The sequence below is a fragment of the Chiloscyllium plagiosum genome, chromosome 14, assembly GCF_004010195.1.
Source record: "Chiloscyllium plagiosum isolate BGI_BamShark_2017 chromosome 14, ASM401019v2, whole genome shotgun sequence".
NCBI lineage: Eukaryota > Metazoa > Chordata > Chondrichthyes > Orectolobiformes > Hemiscylliidae > Chiloscyllium > Chiloscyllium plagiosum.
In genome coordinates, this window is record NC_057723.1 from 46,917,895 (window position 1) to 46,942,399 (window position 24,505).

The window sequence follows — 24,505 nt, forward strand, 5'->3', positions numbered from 1 at the left end:
GCACTTGAACCCATCTCTGTGTCCGTAAGTATTCCCTGTCAGTGCTACCTTCTTCACAGTCTCCCTACATTCTTGGACATCCTGACAAACAGCTAGCCTACTTGCTGGACTACAAGTCCGGATCCCATCCCCCTGCCAAATTAGTTTAAACCCCCCCGAAGATTGCTAGCAAACCTACCTCCCAGGATATTGGTGCCCTTCTGGTGCTGGTGCAACCCGTCCTGCTTGTACAGGTCCCACCTTCGCCAGAATGCAGTCCAATTGTCCAAATATCTGAAGCCCTCCCTCCTACACCATCCTTGCAGCCACGTGTGCAACTGCACTCTCTCCCTATTCCTTGCCTCACTGTCACGTGGCACCGGCAACAACCCAGAGATGGCGACGCTGTCCGTCCTAGCTTTTAGCTTCCAGCCTAACTCCCTGAGATCCTGAATGACCTCCCCACCCCTCTTCCTACCTATGTCATTGGTGCCAATGTGCACTACGACTTTTGGCTGCACACCCTCCCCCTTAAGGATTTTGAAGACACAGTCCGAGACGTCTCGGACCCTGGCACCCGGGAGGCAACAAACCAACTGAGAGTCTCGCCCATGTCCACAGAACCGCCTGTCTGTCCCTCTAACTAGAGAGTTTCCTATAACTAGCGCTCTCCTCCTCTCCCTTCTGAGCCTCAGAGCCGGACCTCGTGCCAGAGACCCGGTCACTGCAGCTTACCCCTGCTAGGCCGTTCCCCCCAACAGTATCCAAAGCGGTATACTTATTGTTGAGGAGAACAACCACAGGGGATCCCTGCACTGCCTGCTTCCTCCTCTTCCCACTTCTAACTGTTACCCAGCTACCTCTGTTTTCTGGTGTAACTATGTCCCTGTAGCTTCCATCTATCACCCTCTCAGCCTCTCGAATAATTCTCAGCTCCATGCTCTAGCTCCATGCGTAAGTAAAGAGTGATCCAATACCAGCCTCTGTGGAGTCATTTCAATTAAATGCTATAAAATACTCAGAAAAATAGTTCTGTTCATTTCAATAGAAGAAATGTTTAATTATTTTCTAAGCTAATGACTGGAACAATTGTGACAATTTATGCATTGATTTAAAGAAAGAAGGGAGTATTATATATGTCTGCAAAGTGATAAGCCAGTAATACATGCAACACATTAGCCTAAGCTGTCTTCTGACCAGGAACCATGGTGGCTGCATGAAAGAGGTTTCCCAATGTTATTATTTAAAACCAGGGGGCGCATCTTTATGGCGTCATACAGGGGACAATGGCCAGGATCAAAGATGGTGGCGACACCCCACCTTGTCGTCACGGCTGTGCGCGCTCAGTTACTTCCTGTTTATAGTCAAAACACTGTGTGTTATAAATGCTGCCCGCACTCACCCGCTGAGAGAACAGGATCTGTTTGATCCGCTGATAGCGAGCCCAGGCCGAGTAGGAGTTCTGGCAGCGGGTGCCCAGCGGCGCTGTCGTCTCTCCGATAATCTCAATGTCCGAGTCTGACTCATCTTCCGAGGTGATCTCAATCACGTCAGCCATGGTTCCGCTTCCCTGACTTTTAGAGAGGTCGCTGGCGGGGCTCGGTTAGGGCTCCGGTTGCCCGGTTCATCCGATACGGTCCGAAGGGAAGGAAATCGGTAGCGCGTTCGCCAACCACCCAGAGAGCGGCCGCCATCTTTCACACGGGCACAAGCGCGGGGTGACGGCTGCCCTCTGCTGCCCCCTGCTGCAACAAGCTTTACGGTGCAGCTTGGTGAAGAGGGCTCCCAGTCCGTCCTGCTCACTTTTTAAACTTTCAATATACTTTATTCATAAAATAATTTGATGGCCTGTACAGTTGGTCATGCCATACATATGTAAACATTTGCATACAGAGATCAGAATTTATAATTTGTATATACATTTGATTAGATTAGATTACGTACAGTGTGGAAACAGGCCCTTCAGCCCAGCAAGTCCACACCGCCCCGCCGAAGCGCAACCCACCCATACCCCTACATTTACCCCTTACCTAACACTACGGGCAATTTAGCATGGCCAATTCACCTAACCTGCACATCTTTGGACTGTGGGAGGAAACCGGAGCACCCGGAGGAAACCCACGCTGACACGGGGAGAACATGCAAACTCCACACAGTCAGTCGCCTGAGGCGGGAATTGAACCCAGCTGTGAGGCAGCAGTGCTAACCACTGTGCCACCGTGCCGCCCTTTTTGTATATATTATCAATCATATATCCATATATTTAGCTGAGGCGTCAGTGGGTCCAAATGACTGCGTGGGCTCCCTGTTCTTCTGAGGCAGGCAGATGTTATACGGTGGTCTTTCCCCACCGCGCCTTGGCGGCAGCTGCCCCAAGCTTCAGCGCATCCCTCAACATGTAGTCCTGGACTTTGGAATGTGCCAGTCTGCAACACTTAGTCGGGGTCAACTCCTTCAGCTGGAAGATCAACAGGTATTGGACCGCCCAGAGAGAGTCCTGCTCACTGTCAACACCAGAGCACACTCAGTGAAAGAGTTAGCTATGTTTGACTTTATTGTGCATCTTGACCCAGTGGTAGAACTCCCTTCAGAGTTCATGTGTTTCAGCACCACCCTAGAAAATTCAGTACACAACCAGAAACTGGCAGCATCTATGGAGAGAAAGCAGAGATAATGTTACAGGTCCAGTGGCACTTCTTCAAAATGGATGAAACATTAACTCTGCTTTCTCTTCACAAATGTTGCCAAACCTGTGGAGTTTTTCCAGCAATTTCTGTTTTTTTCTGATTTCCAGCATCCACAATTCATCATAGCGATAAAATGCACAGAAACAAACTCTTTGGTCCAACTCATCCATGCTGACCAGGTATCCTAAATTAATCTAGTCACATTTGCCAGCATTAAGCTCATTTCTCTCTCAAACCCTTCCTATTCATATACCCAGGGTCTAGATTAGAGTGGTGCTGGAATAGCACAGCAGTTCAGGCAGCATCCGAGGAGCAGTAAAATCGATGTTTCGGGCAAAAACCCTTTATCAGGATGAAGGGCTTTTGTCCAAAACGTCGATTTTACTGCTTTTCGGATGCTGCCTGAACTGCTGTGCTTTTCCAGCACCGCTCTAATCTAGACTCTGGTTTCCAGCATCTGCAGTCATTGTTTTTACCTATTCATATACCCATTCAGGTGCATTTTAAATTATAACAGTCTCCACCACTTCCTGTGGCAGTTCATTCATGCACCATTCTCTGGAAAAAAATGTCCCTTTTAAATCTTTTTCCCCCTCACATTAAAGCTATGATCTCTAGCTTTGAGTCCCCTATCCATGTCCCTTATGATTTTATAAACTTCTGTAAGGCCACCCCTCAGGCTCTGACACTCGAGGGGAAATAGCCCCAGCCTATTCAGCCTCTCCCTATAATTCAAACCGTCCAACCTTGGCAACATCATTGTCAATACAATCTGAACCCTTTCAAGTTTCACAATGTCTTTCCTCTACCAGGAAGACTAGAATTGAATACAGTATTCCAAAAGTGGCCTAACCAACGTCCTGTACAGCCACAACATGACCTCCCAACGCCTATACACAGTGCACTGACCAATAAAGGCAAGCAGACCAAGTGCCTTCTTGACAACCTTCTTTGGGTTTTTGTCTTGGCTAACACAGAACTGGCAGTACTTAGAAATATTGGCCCAGTTTTGCATCAAAGTTGGATACTTGGTGTTGACTTCCATGAAAGCTAGATGTAGCATCAGTGATTGGAGTTTCCCCTTTTCTGATTGAAATCTAGCACCAAGTCAAGGGGATCCAATTTATAACCTTTTGGGTAGTGAAATCAATTGTGAATGGATTAAGTTAGACCTTAACTAAATGTAAACAGTGTTTCATTGTGGAGAAAGTTGGCTTATAGGAAGTTTTAAGTTAAGCTTCTCTAGACTGGTGAGGGTGCTTAGTTGCAATTATGGATCTGGTACACTATTAAAAATTTATCTACATCTCATTCAACCATGTATTTAGAGATTAACAAATGGCATTTGAGTGGAAATTCTTGTCAATTCAGTTCACCTTCCATTGATTGTAGTCTGAGAGATATTCAGTTTCCCTCAGGAGGAGTGAGGAGTCACTAACAACTTCTGGATTTTAGTGACTCCCACTGCTCTGAGTCATTTTTATCTGAAAGTAGCGTACGCCAATTGAAATCATACCTTTATCATAATAAAGTTAGTCTTTTGCAAGTTTAGAACTTTTATTCACAGCCTATTCTAGAACTATCCTAAATCTAACTGAATTATTGTCATAACTCCAAATTACGCCCCTACTGATATCCCCCTCCCACACACACACACAACACAACTCCCTACCTTTCACACTGGAGAACTATCCCACTTAATATTTGAGTAGTTAAATGACCCTGATAGGATCATTTTATTCTGCCTCTCTGAAAATTTAATACATATTTGATCCGTTATCTGTTTGTGGGCCTTTAGTACCCAAGTGTGTTTGCTTGCCCCTTTTGTATTTTTAACTTGTATTCATATAGCCTCATGATCATTCTAAGATATCACACCTCCTCACTGCTATAATTGATTCCTTGAACAATATTACAACTGACCTCCTCCTCCAGTTATTTCTCTCTATCTTGTCTGAATAACCTATAACAGGAATGTTGAGCTGCCAATCCTGATCATCATTCAGGTGAGTCTTACTAAGATGAATGATATCACTTCCCCCAGGTGCCTTTCTGTGGTCTCATCTCATCTGCCTTATTCCATAGGCTCCTTGCAATTAAATATTTAATTTAGCCTTGCTGATCTCATTCCTTTCTGATCTAGCATATGTTTCCTCTGCCTTCTAGACTTACTTACTAGCATTTTAGCTTCTAATTTCATCTCAATTTCTCTCTTCTCAGAATGAGGATTCCATTCCCCTCCCAATCTAGTTAGACTCAACATGGACCCCAACCTCTGGCTGTTCAATTTCCCCCTGCAGAATTCCTGAAGGCATTCAGTAAGATCTGGTACTTGGGAGGCAACACTCATCTTGGAGTTTTATCGACAACAACAAAGGCACCTTTCTGCTCCTCCACAAATGAATCCCCTACAATAGTTACCCTACCAAATCTTTTCCAAAATCTCTAACCCTACCACACTTCTCACCCTATCTCCATCCCTCCAAGCTAAGCAGCTGGACCAACCATGTGTTCTGCTGTGGCTTTGGCTGGACTCTGCAAAGCAAACTCCACTCTGGCTGGTTTCTAAGGTTGTAAAACAACTTGCAAATAAGATGCACTCCAGGGATCCCCTCACTTCTTGCGTGGTCCTCTTCTGTCCGTTAGTCACTCAATCCCTCTCTGCACTTGGGTACACTTCATGAAAGCACAGGAGTGTTCCCAGCTATCCATTCTGCTTCAAAACCTGGGGCTTGAGTTGCTCCTGTCAATGGCATACCCCATGGTCATCTCCACTGACAGGAGCAATCAGGGTTTCCCTCATAGTGCAAATTATATGCCCAGAGCTGCCCAGACATAGCCAAACTGAACTGAATACCCTTACTTCTATTGTGCCCTTCCTCCCACAGTATAGATTAGAACACTGATTCATGTTTGAGTGAAGGAGGTTGAGGGGTGACCTTAGACGTTTACAAAATCTTAGATAAGGTGAATAGCAAAGGTCTTTTTCATAGGGTGGGGAGTTCATAATTAGAGGGCTTAGATTTAAGGTGAGAGGAAAATGATTTAAAAGTAACCTGAGGGGCACATTTTCACACAGGGTGGCTCATGTTGAATGAACTGCCAGAGGAAGTGGTAGATGCAGGTACACTCACAACATTTTAAAATACATTTAGACAGGTACTTGCATAGGAAAGGGTTAGAGGGATATGGACCAAATGCAGGCAAGTGGGACAACTGTAGTTTGGGAAATTTGGTTGGCATGGATGTATTGGACCGAAGGGTCTGTTTCCATGCTGTATGACCCTATAACCAGAACCTCCTTAACTCTATGAAGTGGAGAAATTTAGTTATGAAGTTCTAAAATATTACAATGTGTACAGCTTTGAAGGTACACATATGGCCTTAAAGTAATACTCGATCAGTTCTGTTCCCTGTGAGGTTACCCTTTGATTTTGCTGAAGCAGCTCACAGCCAGTCTGCCTGCATCTGGGACTTCACTGCTCTCATTACTACTCCTTTAAACCCCACTGTGACTGCTCCAGAGCCCCACCCAGGTCTGCCACTGATATCTTGAATGCCATTTGTCACTCAGATTATTTGTTCATTTATTGCTGCTGTCTGTGGAACTCTGTGAAGTTTTAATTGGCTGCTGCATTACAATAGTGACCATAACTCAAACTCTTCCAAAGATTAAGTATTTGCCCTACACTGTGGCCAGAAACAGGACCAGACCCTGTGCAGACAGGTGGTGGGATCCTTGAGTTGTGATGATGCTCTGGCTTTAAGAGGTGTGTTTTGTCCTGGTTTCTTTCAGAGATTGGAGCAAAGGTGCATCACTCAAAATAATGACCTTATGATGGCAAATAATGAACTTGCCATGGAGTTGTAAAAGATGGACAATGATTAATGCATCCTGGGAAATGGAACTCAGACATAACCTAAGTGACTGTGCTAATCAACATACTGCAGAATCCATACAGGCTGCAGCTACCAACAGACAACTGGGGACATTATTTGGGATGAAAACAAGCAGGCCTTAGGATAGGATGTAGTGGAGGCTGGTACAATTATAATAATCAGAAGGCATCTGGATGGGTATATAAATAGGAAGAGTTTGGAGGAATAAAGGCCAAGTACTGGCAAATGCGACTAGATTAATATAGGATATCTGGTTGTCATGGACAAGTTGGACCGAAGAATCTGGTTCTATGCTGTACATCTCTATTGCTCTGACTCACTGCTGACTAATAACACGGATATGTCGTGTCTGTTGGGAATGTGTGACATGACATATCTTCCTGATAACCCCCTGACAGGCAGACAGATCAAATATCCCCTAGTTTAGACAATGGAAGAACAGACTAACTCAGACTGTCAAATGGTAATTCCCAGTGTCACCACTACAGGGCATGACTAGCTACAAACATTGGAACCAGGAGGATTCAATATCGCGCCACTCTTCCAGCGACAAAGGATTCAGAACACATTGAATCTCTGAGTGCCTATTTGACACTAATCCAAGTATTGAAACAGCTCCTGACAACCACCCAAGGCGAGATGCAACTGTTTCTGATGGTTCAAACTCTCATATATCACACACATCTTCCAACTCTTAGTCCTGTGCACACTGCTAGAATTGTAATCTGCTTAATTCTTCAGCTTTCCTTTACTTTCATATTTTATGTTTAAATAGTTATTGGTCTCTTGAGGTTGTCTTTCATCTTTTACTTATGTTTAAATTGTTGGTTGTGCTGACTGTCTCCGAGCAGGGCATCTTCATCTTCACTTGTCTTTAAATCATTGATTGGCATGACTACCTTGTTTCAGTCTTTCCTCATCACATCATGGTCAGGCTCCCTACCCCGAGAAGCCAAGATTGGAGACTACCAGGTCTCTAAACCTGACTCAACATTCCACATAGGGTTTCCATTCCTTTTTTTTTGGAATAAGTGGAGGAAGGTTAGGGCATATACATTGCATTAATGCAAAATTATTGAGATAATGGACAAGGACAACAACAGAAATAACCTTGATCTCTCCCCAGGATAACCGTGACCGTGCGGAACACAATCAAGACAAACCTCACGGCGATCGTCACTAGGTTCAACACACATGAACTGTCAAACAAACTGGATCTGGAGACCTCACTCAACTGACGATCTCCTCTAACTTGGTAAAACTTTGTAAATATTTGACTAGAACTGGTGACTCTTTGCTGCCATTGTGTGTAAAATGTTCTGTAATGTTTGTTTTTATGGATGTTTTCCTCTTTGTGATTTTATAACATTGGCCTTTCCATTTTATTTTTTTTTTGTTATTTGGCCATTTCTCCAACATATAAAATATTCTCTGTTTTTATAATGTTTGTTCAATTTTCAAGTTTTTGTTTTGAAATTTTTTTCTTGTGGTTTAATAACATTTGTTTCAGTATGACCTTTTTTGGACTTGTTGGTGTTTTTGTTCTTTTATAGTTGTATAACATTTCATTTTTACAGGTTTCATTATGAATTTGTGTTTGTATTTGCTCATTTCTCCTTATTTAGTTTACTATGCTTGATTCTCATATGTTATCTGTGACAGGGTAGTGGTTTAAGTATATATACTTTGCTTGAGCTTAGAAGATTGTGTACTTACTGCACAGAGATATTGGTTGTTTATTCTTTGATCCATCACGCTTCGTGTGCAGGATGAAGAGGAGGGACTGTGGCCAGACTGGCCACTCAAAATAATGAACTTATCATGGAGGTACAAAACATGGACAATAATAATGCATGCTGGGAAATGGAACCCAGCCTTGACCAAAGTGACTGTACTAATCAACATACTGCAGAATACAGAAAGTTTGCAAACAAACCTTGTTCTGCAGAGCCTACAATACACACCTGAATGTGGGTTTGAATGAGTTAATGGAATATCACCCTCAGGACAATCAGAAACAGTGTTTGGAGGAAGCTACATGCACCCAGGAGCTCCAGTAATGGGCACCTAAGGACCACCTTGCTATCAGCGTGCCAATACCTGGTTGGGTCAGATTGATCAGGATGATTGAGCCTGATCAATCCATTGGAAGATACTCAAGACTCTCCTAAAAGGATACACAGACTTTGGAGTATAAAAATCACTACAAACCCACACAGAATGGTAAATTGAGAATAACCACCAAAAGAGAAGACTCCACTGAAACCACCGAAGAAAGACCAGATGATAACATGGAGCCCGGTCAAGTTCTATGATCATCTAAAGTTAAGTTAAATCATAAGATAAATTTGTAGTGTTAATCGTTAGCTCATAGTGTATTTGTTGTTCTAATATTAATTGTGTCAAATAAATGAATATTATTCTTTTACTACAAAGAATTGACTCAGTACTTTTGCTTGAAGAGTTCAAACACTGTGTGGCAGGTGCAACAGGTCCCGAGCAGTCTGAGAAGATAAACATGTGAGGCTTTGGATTTTTAATACTTGGAGAAATAGATGCAGCCTGAATGGGTGTGGTCAAGCTCTCTTAGTTCTCGGATTTTTAGTTAGCTTTCAGCAGTCTTTGCTGGGGTCTCAGCAGGGTTAGAAGGTACTGCATCTCTCCCACTGTTACACTGAATTTTCTTTCAGAATTGTCTTTGATGTTCTTTCTTCTCGGATTGGAGAACTGCATGTGAGACGATCTGTTTTTTAAATTTGCCTTTTTTCCAAGGGTGTGTTTATGGGATGTTACTTTAGTAGAACAGTTAATTGGTAAGTTACTGTATCTATTATTAAGTTTTCCAACACAGTTAAGTTATTGCGGGTTTGAATAAATTGTTTTGCTTAACATCGAGTAGTCTGACCAATCGAATTGCACCTGGAATACAGCATCTGATATTTACCTGTTAAAATAAGGAAAAGCTAGGGTCTAGGCTACCTTAATATATTTGAAGGCGTCTGGTCTGGTCCATTACCAGTAATATTTTATTCATAGTGGCAAATGAATAGACTGTGGCCCACCTACGAGCTGTTTGTTCACTCAGCACTGAGGCTGCAGGAAAGTGGTGTTAGGACAATTGGTCTACTTGATATATATTGACCTAGACTTTAGTGTTCAGGACACCATTTGAAAATCTCTGGATGACCAGGAACTTGGAAGCATTATGAATTGTGAGGATGATAGTGTTAAATTTACTGAAGAGTCAGTGAAAAGGCCAGGTAGTGATTCTTTTTGATAGAAAGAAAAAATGGGAATGGCAATATTAAGTGAAGGGCACAATTTTAAAGGAGAGATGGGAGCAGAGTGACTTAGAACTCCTCCCCCCCCAACCCCAAAACCATTGAAGGTTACAGGACAGGTTGAAGGAGTGGTTTAAAAAAACTTACCATATCCTAGATTCTATAACAGAGCCTTAGAGTACAGAAACTTATGTTAAACCTGAATAAAACAATAGTTCGACCTCAATTGCAGTATTCCATCTTTAGGAAGGATACAAGTGTATTGGAAGAAGTGCACAAAAGATTCTTGCTACAACTGTGCAGGGTGTTGGTAAACAATAGCTAGAGTACAGTTTTGGTTTCCTTGAAGGATATACTTCCATTGGAGCCACTTAACAGAAGCTTCACTAGATTGCTGCTTCTTTAGATGAAGGACTTGACTTTTGAGGAAGGGTTAAGCAGCTTGAGCCTATATTCTTTGAAGTATTCTTTCATGGGAGGATATGGGCATCAGTAGATAAATCTACATTTGTTGCCCATCCTTAATTACCCTTGACAAGGTACTGCTGCGGCTCCAACATGCTGAGACACCCCAGGGCAAGGTATTTTTATTTATTTATCATGTCTGAATCAGGCAGGCGATCCAGTGAGATGCGTCTTTCAATGGTGCGACTGAAGCCCCAGCGACCACTATTGCTACTAGTGCCCCCTCCATCAGTGATGGAACCATCTGTAACAGAACCAGGAAATCTGCCTGGGTTTACCTAACAGTCTCCTCTTGACACTAATAAAATGTTTAGAGGGGGTGAAAAGTGGGGCCCTTGCCATGTGCTTCTCTAACCTGATAATTATTTTTGTGGCAATGGGTTTCCCTCCTGACATCTAGAAACGCCATTACATCCTCCTCTCAAAGGGCTGGTAAAATGTAGCTACATGTCAATTTGCAATGACACATCCTGAGGATGCAAACAACCTCAATAGATCTGCAAGGCAAAGTGCTTCACGTGATCTATGTTTGGGGGTTGAGAAAAGAATGTTGAGGTCACCAAAGAACTTACTGTTCTTTCAGTATAAGAGTTTTGCATCCATCCAAACCAGGGGAAAGGATTGGAATCTTTTAATATCTCACCCAGAATTGCAGAACTAGACTGTAGTGTAGATTATGAACAATCATTATCAAAGAAATTAAAGTTGTTCTCTAAATTTAGCTAGCTGCAATATTACTCACTAGTCCTATTAAAATTATTTATTTTTTGTGGTAATTCAATATTCAGCTGTATTACTAAAATTTGTCTTGGTTATTATTTAAACGTATCAAGGAAAATTGCCAATGCGAAAAAAAACTATCATGTTGAATGATTATTCAAGGTTGTGGAATATTTTACGTTGTGCCAATTCAGCATCAACTTGAAATGTAATCTAATCAGTGGAATTCCAAGTACAATTTGTATTCAGTTGCAAGATTGTCCATTAGTGGAAACTCTACCCCAGTATTAGGGATGCAATATAATAAGCACTATATATGTTCAGGGAGAATTTGAAAGATTTGTATGTCACAACTCTAGTGCAGTCCTATTCCCAGTAGCGAATGGGGATAGGGATTAGAAGATAGGAATGGCTGGAGACTGTCAACCAAGCCCAATGATTAGGAAAGCACAGGAAGCTTAGTTTTGCAGGACTCCAATATGACTTGCTGTCTCGGCTGAATCCTTTAGATTCTGTTCTGAGAGACCATCAAGCATACTGCTTAAGTCCAACTCCTTTTCAGGGATCTTTGAGAAAAGTAGCCATCCATCATATTAAAAATGACACCTCCAACTTATTTTCAGGGTTGTACTGCCAATGTACTTATTACATATATGTACCCTCTCTAAGGACTCCTCTGAATTCCTGAAGCAATGTATAGGAGCCAGTGAATCTGTCCCTTCTCTCCATAGTTCCAGCAACTGAAAATACTCCAGGTTAGAGCAATATTTCTTAAGCAATTTTCCAATTCCCCTTCTTTTCAGAGATAAATGAAGCAAAAAGCCAGTATGCTGATTTAACATCACATCTTACATATATTCTAGATTACACAAAATGTTCTAGTGATTGCACAGCACACTCACTTTTCAGAGAGTATTGCAATGATTTCTGTATATATTCTGGAAGTTATATCAGCAGAATAAGTTACAAAGCACATTTCCTTCCCTAAAGACAGCAGCTTTTACCTGGTGATTGGACACAAACAGTGTGATATTATCGACTTCAGAACTTTAATAACTGTTCATGGACTGAATGAATCCACAAAAGATAAATTATTACACACTGTCAACAATAAACTGTTAAAGAAGGAAGACAAGCTGTTCCACAGACTCTTGCCACGTCTTGACAAGATTACGTTAACAAAACTGCTTTGACACCTGTTTGATAAACTAGATACTTTATTGCCACAAAGAACAAGGATTGCCCGACAGAAGAAATTAAGGAGTTAACCACAGGAAAGCTGTGTCTCCAACAGACAGTCAATGTCAAATGTAACAACAAAGGAATAAATTACTTTTGATAAGAAAGCCAGCTGCAGTCCTAACAATACCTCTGATGAAAGACTTTTAAAGAAATCATCAATGTATCACGTCAGAGACCAAAGGAGGAAAACCTGTATAAAAATCCAACACCAGAATAACTTAACAGAACTTCAAACCTATTCCTTCTCACACGTAAGGCAGTCCCTGGGATTCTGTCTGTGCTGGGGACAAATTCAGATGTCTGCAGCTTCTGAAGCAGGTTTACTATAGACTGCATCTTATGAAGCAGGTTTACTATAGTATGCATTTGAGCAGTAGGAAATATGTTGCTCATTTGTACAAAATAATTTAATTTAGATAAATGTGAGGTGCTGCATTTTGGGAAAGCAAATCTTAGCAGGACATATATGCTTAATGGTAAGGTCCTCGGAAGTGTTGCTGAACAAAGAGACCTTGGAGTGCAGGTCCATAGCTTCTTGGAAGTGGAGTCACAGGTAGATAGGATAGTGAAGAAGACGTTTGGTATGCTTTCCTTTATTGGTCAGAGTATTGAGTACAGGAGTTGAGAAGTCATGTTGCGGCTGTACAGGACATTGGTTAGACCACTGTTGGAGTATTGGATGCAATTCTGGTCTCCTTCCTATTGGAAAGATGTTGTGAAACTTGAAAGGGTTCAGAAAAGATTTACAAAGATGTTGCCAGAATTGGAGGATTTGAGCCATAGGGAGAGGCTGAATAGGCTGGGGCTGTTTTCTCTGGAGTGTCGGAGGCTGAGAGGTGACCTTATAGAGGTTTATAAAATCATGAGGGGCCTGGATAGGATAAATAGACAAATTTTCCCTGGGGTGGGGGAGTCCAGAACCAGAGGGCATAGGTTTAGGGTGAGAGGGGAAAGATATAAAAGAGATCTGTGGGGCAACTTTTTCACACAGAGGGTGGTACATGTATGGAATGAGCTGCCAGAGAAAGTGGTGGAGGCTGGTACAATTGTAACATTTAAAAGGCATCCGGATGGGCATATGAATAGGAAGGGTTTGGAAGGATATGAGCCAGCTACTGGCAGGTGGGACTAGATTGGGTTGGGATATCTGGTTGGTATGAACGAGTTGGGCCGAAGGGTCTGTTTCCATGCTGTACATCTCTATGACTCTATGACTCTATAACAGTACTGCAGAGGGAGTGAACCCTGGAAACTTCCAGAAACAGATCACTGTCAGTTGAGTCCTGGTCAGATTTGCTTGCTTAAGGCATCAGATATTTGGTTGTTACATGTAATGAAGTTTGAATTATTGTTTCAGTATGTGATTGTGAGATTTTATAACAAGTAACCAAATTAAAGATAACTTGTGGTGATTAACCCAAAACAATAGCTTGTCATAAGCAGCAAATGCCCATCTAATCATTTAAATTGACAATGAAACTTAGCACTTCACTTAAGAAAAAAGACTAAAACAAAACTTTCAATAGTATTGTTTAAGCATCACTGCCTTCCCACCCCACTACCAAACAAAGGCAAATATGGTGTTTTACAGTGGGGTTTTAGGTTAGAGTGATGGGGATTGTGGGAATTGGGGGTTAAGGAGTACAGGATTACTTGAGACACTTGTACTGAGCTCTCAAACTATCTCAAACTTTTTTCTTAATCTTAATCTTTATGCCCTTGGTATACAAGGTTGAGCGGTCTTGGGTCCACCCTTTGTCTTTATGAGAACATATTTGCCCTATACTCTCTCTATTTCCTCCCTGAATGCCTCTTGCTGCTCTGACAATTTCATCTCAAAGTAGTTGCTCCCAGTCTTCTTGGACTAAATGATATCTTATCAGAGTTAAATGTAACCTTTCCCTGGTATAAAACTATTATTACCGGCACATCCTTATCCTTGTCCACAACTATCCTAGAATCTCACTATTTCAACCTTAAAGATATTTAATATTGGAACATTCATACCCAATGAATCTCAAAAGTACACAGCCCTTCGAATGAAGAAATTGATCTTACCTGAGATCAATCAATCAAAGATCTCTAGCCTGAGACTAGGTCCTTACTTCTTAGGTCCTCCAAAGGTCTCACTGAAGCAATGTAAAATTACAGCAAAACCTCGTATTTTAGTACTCCAATCCAATTGCAGTAAGGGCTGTCACAACACTGGGTAAACCCCTCTGCTAATTTAAAACACAAAAATATTTATCCCATGCAGTAATCTATGAAAATTTAAGAGGTCAAGAACTATTTAAAGTAAAAATTAAAAGCTTTATATAACAGAGAATAAGTAACTAACAACTCCTTCCTCTAACTTATCTTTTATCTTTCCTTCTATAATACCAGTCCGTTAAAATCCCAATTAAGATTTACAAAACAAAACTTCTTATCTTAAAGTCAGGCAACTTTTGGTTCTTCTCTGCACTCCTGTTTTCTTTTCTTCTTCTTGGGGATTCTGCTTCATTGGTTACTGGTCGATAAAGGTATCTTTAAGAGAGCTATTTTTCAGGCAGTCTTTACACGCTGGTAGCTTGACAGTCCTCCTCCCAACTGTTCAATTTTCCCTAGTCTTATAACCCCAACGCATCAGATTGTGTCTTTGGCTTTTAGGATTGTCAACATACTAAATTCAAACTTGATTGGGATTTGGTACTTTTGGAGTATAATTTAAACTGATTGGCTGAATTTGATTTTGTCTCATAGCAACTCAACCAGTGCTATCTGTTCTGAACCAAATGCAGGTACGTATCCCTTTATCCGAGCATTCAAAAACCGAAAAGCTCCGAAAACCAAAGGTTGTCATGGAGTGTGTAGCGTCAGTCATGTCTGCGTAACATCATGGGGTTTTTTTGGCGGGTGAGGGCCGCACCCACTTGACCCATGCGGCGGCATGGCCCAGCACTTGGAGGCATCAGTTGTGTATTGTATTTACTGTGCTAAATTGTTTAATTTTAGAGTGAAAATGTCAAAAAGAGGTGCGGGTACATCTATGGCTAACAATAATATAAAGAAAAGGGAGCATCTGTCATTATCAATAATGCAGAAAGTAGAGTTATTGCAGAAGCTTGATCGTGGCATGGCTGTGCGGCATCTTACTGAAAAATATGGTGTCGGAACTACTACTGTCTATGATTTGAAGAAACAGAAAGACAAGTTACTGAAGTTTTGTGGTGACAGTGATGACCATCAACTAATGAAAAATAGGAAAACATTGCTTAGGGCAAAAAATGAAGATCTTAACCTTGTGTTGATGGAGTGGATTCGACAACGAAGAAGTGAACGTATGCCACTGACTGGTTTGATGGTCATGAAACAAGCTGGAAAATATCATAATGAACTGAACATTAAGTCGAATGTCAATATTCAGAAGGTTGGCTGCAGAAATTCAAGAAGTGTAATGGTGTGAAGTACCTGAAAATCTGTGGTGAAAAGACTTCTGCTGACCATGAAGCAGCTGAAAATTATGTTGGTGAATTTGCCGAGATGATATCTGATGAAAGCTCTAGTCCTGAACAAATTTACAATGCTGATGAAACAGCTCTCTCTGGACGCATTGTCCCGAGAAAAACATTAGCAATGGCTAATGAGAGAGCACCAACAGGTTTTAAGGAAACTAAGGACAAATTAACTATTCTTGGGTGTCTCAATGCTGCAGGCACACACACACACAAGATGAAATTGGCAATGATTTGGAAAAAGCAACATCTGAGATGTCTTAAAGGTGTACGCAATTTGCCTGTGCATTATCATGCAAACAAAAAAGCATGGGTAACCCGAGAATTTTTTTCCAACTTGTTCAGTAAACACTTTGTACCAGTGGCACGAGCTCATTACAGACAAACTGGACTGGAACAAAAGTGTAAAATTTTATTGTTCCTGGACAACTGCTCCACACATCCCCCTGCCGAACAGCTCGTGAAAAGTAATGTTTTGGTATTTACTTGCCCCCGAATGTGACATCAGTATTATAGCCTTGTGACCAAGGAATTTTACGCTTCATGAAGAGCAAGTATAAAGACCAGTTTTTAAACAGTATGCTTGCTGCAGTCAACAGAGAGGTAGGAATTCAAGACTTCCTGAAAGAGTTTAGTCTTAAGGATGCCATTTGCGCAGTTGCTAACGCTTGGAATGATGTTGATAAAGCAACATTAACAAATGCTTGGCACAGACTCTGGCCTACAACACTGTTTCTTGTAAATGAACCTGCATATGAAGAGTTTGAAGGATTTCATGTCACTGAAGAGAAAAAGATGATAGCAAGCCTTGTTACTTACGCACAAAATTTATCGGACAAAAGTGTAAATAAATTACATGAAACTGACATCAAAGAAATGCTGAACATTGACAATGATGTGCTTGTCGTGCATTCCTTGAGCTATGGGAACATTGCTGAAATGGTTTTAAATACGGGTTCCTGTATGGATAAGTGTGAGGATAGTAGTGATGATGATGATGATGATGATGAGTTAGTGAACACAGTGAAAACGTCCCCTTTGACGATTTGGTGAAAATGTGTGATCAGTTAATTGCTGGCCTTGAACAATGTTCATTTATTAGTGAGCAAGAGATTACGGCAATTTACTCAATTAAAGACAGATTGCTTGGACAGAAACCTATGTTAATTAGATAGATGACACTTGAAGAAACCTTTAAAAATGCTGCCTACCATCGTGCTGACACTGTATGTTTAAGTTTTACTGAATGTTTTTATTGTAATTTTTATGGAAATAAAATGTTGTTGAATATTTATAATCAATGTATTTCATGAATTTGTATATATTACTCTATAAATAAGCTTTGTACATTTAAGTTTTCCAGAATGTTTTTCTTGTAATGTTTTTTATGGAAATAAAATGTTGTTGAATATTTATGGTCAATGTATTTCATTTATCAGTACACTATATAAATAAAGTGTGATAGTACTTCTAGTCTTCATTTATCCCGCTTAGTGTCAGTATTCATACATTTTTGCCACAATACAATATTTATGTTTGATTATGTGTTGCTGCCCTGCACCCTAGAGGGGACACTACATTGGTTCTGAAAACCGCAAAATTCCGATTTCCGCAAAACAGCTGGTCCTGAGCATTTCGGATAAAGGGATACGTACCTGTATTACTTTGTAAATTCTCCAGCACTCGGTGTGCTTGCCAAGTTCTTCACTCTCTTAAAGGTACAGTACACTTGTACACCTTCATAATAGAGCTAATATGTTATATGTTTCTAATTAGGAGATGGTGAGGACTGCAGATGCTGGAGAATCAGAGTCAATAAAGCATGGTGTTGGAAAAGCACAGCAGGTCAGGCAGCATCCGAGGAACAGGAGTCGACGTTTCAGGCAGGACTGTTTCTAATTGCTCACTGTACCTACGTGCTCATTTCATTCCTAGTATGAGTGGACCCAAGTCCCTTTAAGCATCAACATATATACGTTACATATGTTTTTAATAAATATTATGTTTTTCTATTCTTACTATCAGAGTGAGTAATCTCTCAGTTGCCCACATCATGCTCCAACTGCCAACTTGTTGCCCACTCACTTAATCTGTCTGTCTCTTTGCAATGCCTCTGTGTCCTCCTTACAGCTATCATTCCCATCTAACATTGCAGTGTCAGAAAACTTAGAAACATTACGCTCGGCCTCTTTACTTTACCTATCAATATAAATTGTAAACAGCTGAGGCCTAGCATCTATCCTTGTGGCACTCTATTAGATACAGTCTGTTCAATTTAAAGTGTCCATTTTTCAATGCTGTTTATTCCCTCTCTGTTTAACAGTTCTCTATTCATGCTTAGAGATATTTTCTAATCAACCTTTACAAAGATGTTGTTACACACCTCTGGAACCCAGGCCTCCTAGCTCAGGTAGGAACCACAACAGCCCAATTCTATTCATGATTATATATTACTGCAGTTTTCTGGGTTGAATTTTACTAGGTACCTGTGGAAAGAAAGTAGGTGGATGGATCTGTAAATTAGAACGCTGTGCCATCTGCAGTAAACTCACCCTCACCTCATGGCAATTCTGAGCGGTGCTGGAGGCATCAGATGATTCATTCACTTGTGACCAAATCGAGGCACTTAAGTGGGTACTTAATGCCCAATCATCCAACCACTATTCTGATTTAACGGGCAGTGGGAGATGTTGATGCTCTATATGCAGCCCAGCAAGTTGGCATGTGTAGGTTGTTGACCAGCTATGAGGGGTGGGGGGAGAGTCAGCTGGAGGCTCCTCCCCGCAGTTTCATCTCCTCATATCTACCCTTTCTTAAGGCCTTATCTAACGTGCAATCCTCCCCACCTCACACCTGCAACATAACCAAGGCCTATAAGTCTGACCATAGTAAGATCTCACATGAAACTGAATCTCCTCGTCCATCACTAAATGCCAAGTTCTTGGCCAAGCTACGCCATCAACAGTAACTATTGCTTTTGTTGGCATTGCCTGTGCAGAGCTGCTGGCCTCAAAATGACTAGCAGCTGCATGAGGTGGGACTTGCTCCTGGAGATGGATGGAATCATGATCATACTAATGAAAAGTTCATTGCCAGAAATAAATATGGTGGGTAATTGAGGGGGGTGGGGGTTGGTGATGTTGGTTATGGTGAGAAAATTATGTGGAGATGAGCTTACCCCTGACATCCATGTTGGTATGCAGGGAGTACATCCTTAATTATAAGTTAGCCTCATAACCCCTTAATATGTACGTTTTTTTGCAGGATCAAATCAAATGATTTTTAGAAATGGAATATACTAAATTTACTGGCTCTGCTTTATATACTCTAATAGGTTCTCAAAGCATTATGAATCAGTCAAACATAATTTTCTTTTCATAGAACCATGACTTTATTGTCTGATCAAAATCTGATTAATAAGTGTGGTGTTAATATTAACTTCCTAAAGACTTGGCAGAATAACAGGTTTCTACGTTCCTCTTTTCTCTGCCTCTCCTTTCTTTACTATTAATGTTACCTTATCCAGTTTGCTCGGACTGTTCCAGAAACCAGGGAATTTAAAAAATATTATTTAGTACATCTATTATCTCTGCAGCTATCACTATTAAAACCTTAGGATGCAGACTGTCTAATCCCTTAAGTTTACTTCAGTATTTTTTTCTGATATTAATTCAATCATTTCCCTCATTCTTATTTTCTCCTAGGGTACTGCCCTTGTCCTGTTTGTAATTTGAGACTTCAACTTTGAATCAGATTATATTGTAAAATGTTTGTTTTACATCTCAGCCATTTCCTCAATCCCCTTTTTTTTACTCTAGGGGACCAATGGTTACTTCTCCTTTTCATGTACTTGTGAAAACTCCTGCAATCTGTTTTTACGTTTTTGGCTAGTTTATTCTTGTAACCTATGTTTGCCTTTTTAATCAACTTTTGTTGGCACTTTGCTGGTTTCTAAAACATCTCCAGTCCTCAGACTTACTACCATTCTTTACTGTATTATAAACTTTGTCTGTTAATCTGATCATTAGTAGCCAGTAAACCACATATGGATCTTCCTTGCAGAATACTTATTTTTCACGGTTTGAGTATTTTGAATTGTTCCTTTAATGTTTACCTCCGTAGTATTTAATCTACTAACTCAATCGATCATTACTATTTCTCCCCTTATTCCTCTATAAATTTTGAAAGTACATCCTCAACCTAGAGAAAGTATTGTAGAAGATGGGTGGCACGGTGGCGCAGTGGTTAGCACTGCTGCCTCAGCGCCAGAGACCCGGGTTCAATTCCCGCCTCAGGCGACTGACTGTGTGGAGTTTGCACATTCTTCCCGTGTCTGCGTGGGTTTCCTCCGGGTGCTCCGGTTTCCTCCCACAGTCCAAAGATGTGCAGGTCAGGTGAATTGGCCATGCTAAATTCCCCGTAGTGTTAGGTAAGGGGTAAATGTAGGGGTATGGGTGGGTTGCGCTTCGGCGGGTCAGTGTGGACTTGTTGTGCCGAAGGGCCTGTTTCCATACTGTAAGTGATCTAATCTAAAAAAATGATTATACAGCCATGTCAACAACACGTGCGTAAGTGAATTATTTATATCTATTAGCTCTCTTGAAGTCAAGGGAGTGAAATTTAAGTTGACTAGTCTAGTTATAGCTACCAATGTGGAAAGTGATTATATTAAAGATTGTGGGGTAATGGATAGCATCTCTATAGACAGGTTTATCATTCATTGAAATCCAATGAATGATATATAAATTGTCAGTTCCCCAGGAAATATAATTCTGAATGATATTAATGTAATTTATCTTTTGATAAGTATTTTGCAAATGTTAATGAAACTCTATTTTGTAGTTATACTTATGCCCCCTCCCAATCTGAGTAGCATTGAATGATTCTAATTCTACCACTAGTTATGATTTAGAATTTATCTATCATTCAGGTAACAGTACTTTCAAAACCTCGAACTTGCAAACTTTAAACAGGCAAGTAAGTAACAATTATAGATACAAGCAGAACCCCAGTACAGATTCATAGTTAAATTGCAGGGATTTATAAGCCAAATACGGCCTCCAAAATTTAATGTCATCACCACTGGGCTTGGGAATTACAGTTCGGGTGACAGTATTTTCTTTGCTGTTATCAACGTAAGTGAAATTAAAGGTTTGTTTTAATAAATATCAAATAATCCTACTAATACTAATTAATTGGTTTAATAAATGTTCATGTCAGGCAATTAGTGAAAAGAAAGTCTTTATAGAAAATAAAGCACCAAGCTTCATAACTGTAGGCAACAGAGCTTTGATTAGATTCTAAATTACTATCACTGCGATTACAAAAGAGGCCTTCACTATAGGGTAGTAATGCTGAAACTTGCTGATAGTATTTCAGTATCGTTATCTTAAAAGTATACAGTCGTTCTGTTATAACACACATTTTGTCAATGCTAACTTGCTGTAAAATGATTGACCAATTGGGGATACTGTTTCTAAAGTGTGATTTTTCTATACCATAGGGTTGCACAAGAATGCATCCACTGCATTATAGAAGAACTAATAGTACAATACAAATCGGGCCAGAAGCAGTTTTATGAGACACTGAATAAGCTTTTGAGTTACACTTTCCTTAAACAATGTTATTACACCACATATTGTAATTCTGAATCATTTGACCAGGGAAGCAATTGATCCATCTTTGATCTATGTGGAATTCTTTAATCTCACTCTCACCTACCATACATTAGGCTTCACTATACCCAAGGTAGAAAGCAGAAAAATTAGCAAGGATTCTTATCCAATGTAATACATGCGTGCATGCGACAATGATGGGATTGGGTCCTAAATTAAATGCTTTCAACCGCACTTGCAAAATAGCAATCTGAAATGGGTAGAGAAAGTTGGCTGTACCTGTGGACTTCAACAATACCCCACAACTGCCTTCAGAAAAAATTAAGCAAAGGGAGGAATAAAGATAACTTGCATTTTTATTACACTTTTCAGGATAAAGATTTCAAACTCTTTAAAGCAAGCAAAAAGGATTGAGGCAGAACGCAAGCAAACCTATTAAAACATAAGGATAGTACTTTTGAACAATGCTGATAGTTGAAATAATTAACATTAAGATCAAAACAAAACAATTGTGTATGATTGGCAACAGGTCTGTGAAGGTGATTCATCTAATTACTAGAGCTGTGATGTAGTTTAGCCAAGAGGTTTAGATGTGAACCACATGATCACATCTAAATTTGAAAAACAATAAAGAATATTTTGGCAAACAGATCATAATTTTCAAACAAATAAAAGAAAACCAGGTTTAAAAAAATAACATGCTGAATCAGAAACTCCAAGGCACGATGACAGCAGAAAGAAGGTTGGACAGGTTAGAATTTGGACACGAGTTCTAGTTTGCTAGGTCTCTGCCAGTTTTTGCATGTATGGAATGAGCTGCCAGAGGCATGGTGGCTGGGACAATTACAGCATTTAAAAAAGCATCTGGACGAGTATATGAATAGGAAAGATTTAGAGAGATATGGGCCAATTGCTGGCAAATGGAACTAAATTAAGTTAGGATATCTAGTCAGCATGGACGAGTTGGACCAAAGGGTCTGTTTCCATGCTGTACATCTCTATGACTCTAATTGAAATGCATGAAAATCAGGGATCTATAATCTCCTGACCGTTGTTACTTACAAACATTGGCTGTCTTGTATTTAAAACCTCAACTTGCTCCTCAATAAATCTGGTCCATTTGGTATTCGTTTCCCATTTTGGAATGAGTAGTTTTTTTTTCTCACGTTGTCCCAGTCCTTCCTTTGCTTCATGTCATATCCTCTGGTTTCCTGAATTTAGTTCATCAGAAGACTCACTCATCCTTAGCTCATTATTGTGCTTATATTCCTATTACTATTTTGGAATTCTCTTTCTAAATCTCTTCACTTTGTGACCATTCTCAATCCCTTTTAAAATCCTCCTCAAAATCTAACTTGGTCAACTACAGCAAATTCGCATGCACTTTGCATTCTGCTCTCGAGTGGTAAAAGATATTGCAAATGTACAGCTGTAGATTAAGTTAGGATATCTAGTCAGCATCCACTCTCTGTTGAAATGGCGCTGCTGTTAAGGCTGCCTGCTGGAACATGCATCCCACTTTTTTGCCATCGTGGACATAGCTCTGCTTTTTCTGACAGCGATACTAGAAAAAGGTTGCTTGAGCCATTCTTTGGGACAGAAAAAAAATTGTAATGTGGTACTGAATTCTATCTCCTCTGTGGTGCTATATGCTGAAACATTAGCCTTCCCCAAGATAACTAACCCTAGGTTTGATTTGGAAGATCAAAGTTTTCTTTTCACTGTTTGTCGCTCTATATCATTTTACACAAGGGCAAAATCTTACAGAGATCTGAGTAACATGGTTTATGGCAAGATTTGTCCAGAAAGTGAAAAGAAGTTGAGAAGTCATTTATCTATGCTGAGCACACAGCAAACGGAATCAAAGCAGGTACCTATGGATATCAATTCAGTCAGTGTGGTACCAAAGGCCTGGCTGCACTGCTGCAATTTGTTCTTGGTGGAAACAAATTGCCTATATATGGGCAGGTAACAGAGATATCTCTTGTTTGTTATGGATAGCCCTTGATACCAAACCTCCCCATTTCCAGTTTGTTAGTGCGGTTCATATCTGGCAGGATTGGCTGACAGAATAAAAACTTCTTCCAGGAGAAATGTCATTCTCCTGGAAGAGAATGATAGTCTGTTGCACATTAACTACATATAAACAGGATGGCACCATTTGTGGTAAGGCACAATGCCCATTGAGATGAAGTGTCTGCAGAATGACATGAATGCAGTAAATAGATCCCTGAGCTGTTAGGAATCCTACCATCTTGGCAGAGAGTCATGCTCAATCATCCTGCTTTACTATTAGAGAGGAGATCATGAAGTTTCCCACTTTTGTAAACACAGGTTCTGTCACCTCACTGATACAGAGCAGCTTGTGAAAATGTTCACGGCCCTTAGATTAGAAGGATCTTGTGGCATAGTAATAAAGATAAAGAACAGTGCAGCTTGCAGCCATAGTGATCATCATGGCCAGTAGCATCATTGTTCTTGCTCTACTTTGTATCTTCAGGTCCACCTGAAGACATTGGTCTGGAATTTTACTTTCAAGATGAGTGTGCAGAGTCAGGAATTTTTCCAGCCCAATACAGCAGCCTCAGAGGAAAGATTTTCAGTCTGTAAGAGTGGTGGCAGGCTGGCTCAGTGGTTAGCACTGCTGCCTCACAGCGTCAGGGACCTGGGTTTGGTTCCACCCTCCAGATGCTCTGGTTTCCTTTCACAGTCCAAAAATGTTCAGGTTAAGTGGATTGGCCATGTTAAATTGCCCATGGTGTCCAGGGATGTTTAGGCTAGGTGTATTAACTATGGTAGATGCAAGGGGGTATGGGTTAGATGTTCTTCAGAGGGTTGGTGTGGTCTTGATGAGCTGAATGGTCTGCTAAAGGGTATCTATGATTTTAAGAGCAAGTGTGTGCTAGAGTAACTGCTGGTAACAGTTTGGAGTCAGCAACATGGACGTTGAATGCTGATTTGGGCAGTTGAAAAGGCTCATTTTAGCTTCTAAGGGTTTGTCTAAGTTGTGGGTGTAAAGAAAGTAAGTTAGAACCTCACTGTTCCTCATTCTCCTCTACATACTTTCCATGTCCAGCCATGCCAACTCACAGCTCGACCCATTGCCTCCACCTGCATGATCT

The 24,505-nt window shown here is 40.6% G+C and overlaps 1 protein-coding gene across 3 annotated transcripts in view; it reads right to left on the bottom strand.

The window, feature by feature from the left end:
• Positions 1–24,505, bottom strand: part of simc1 (SUMO interacting motifs containing 1) — a 90,440-nt gene that overhangs the window by 48,784 nt on the left and 17,151 nt on the right. Inside the window, exon 1 of one of the 3 annotated variants that reach the window (XM_043703756.1) lies at positions 1,382–1,772. The exons of 1 other annotated variant lie outside the window; for it this stretch is intronic. In XM_043703756.1, coding sequence (XP_043559691.1) covers positions 1,382–1,537 — 156 coding nt within the window. In that variant the 5' untranslated portion in view covers positions 1,538–1,772. Of the gene's footprint in view, positions 1–1,381; positions 1,773–24,505 lie in introns of those variants that run through there. One more of the 3 variants, XM_043703755.1, reaches the window with a different exon arrangement.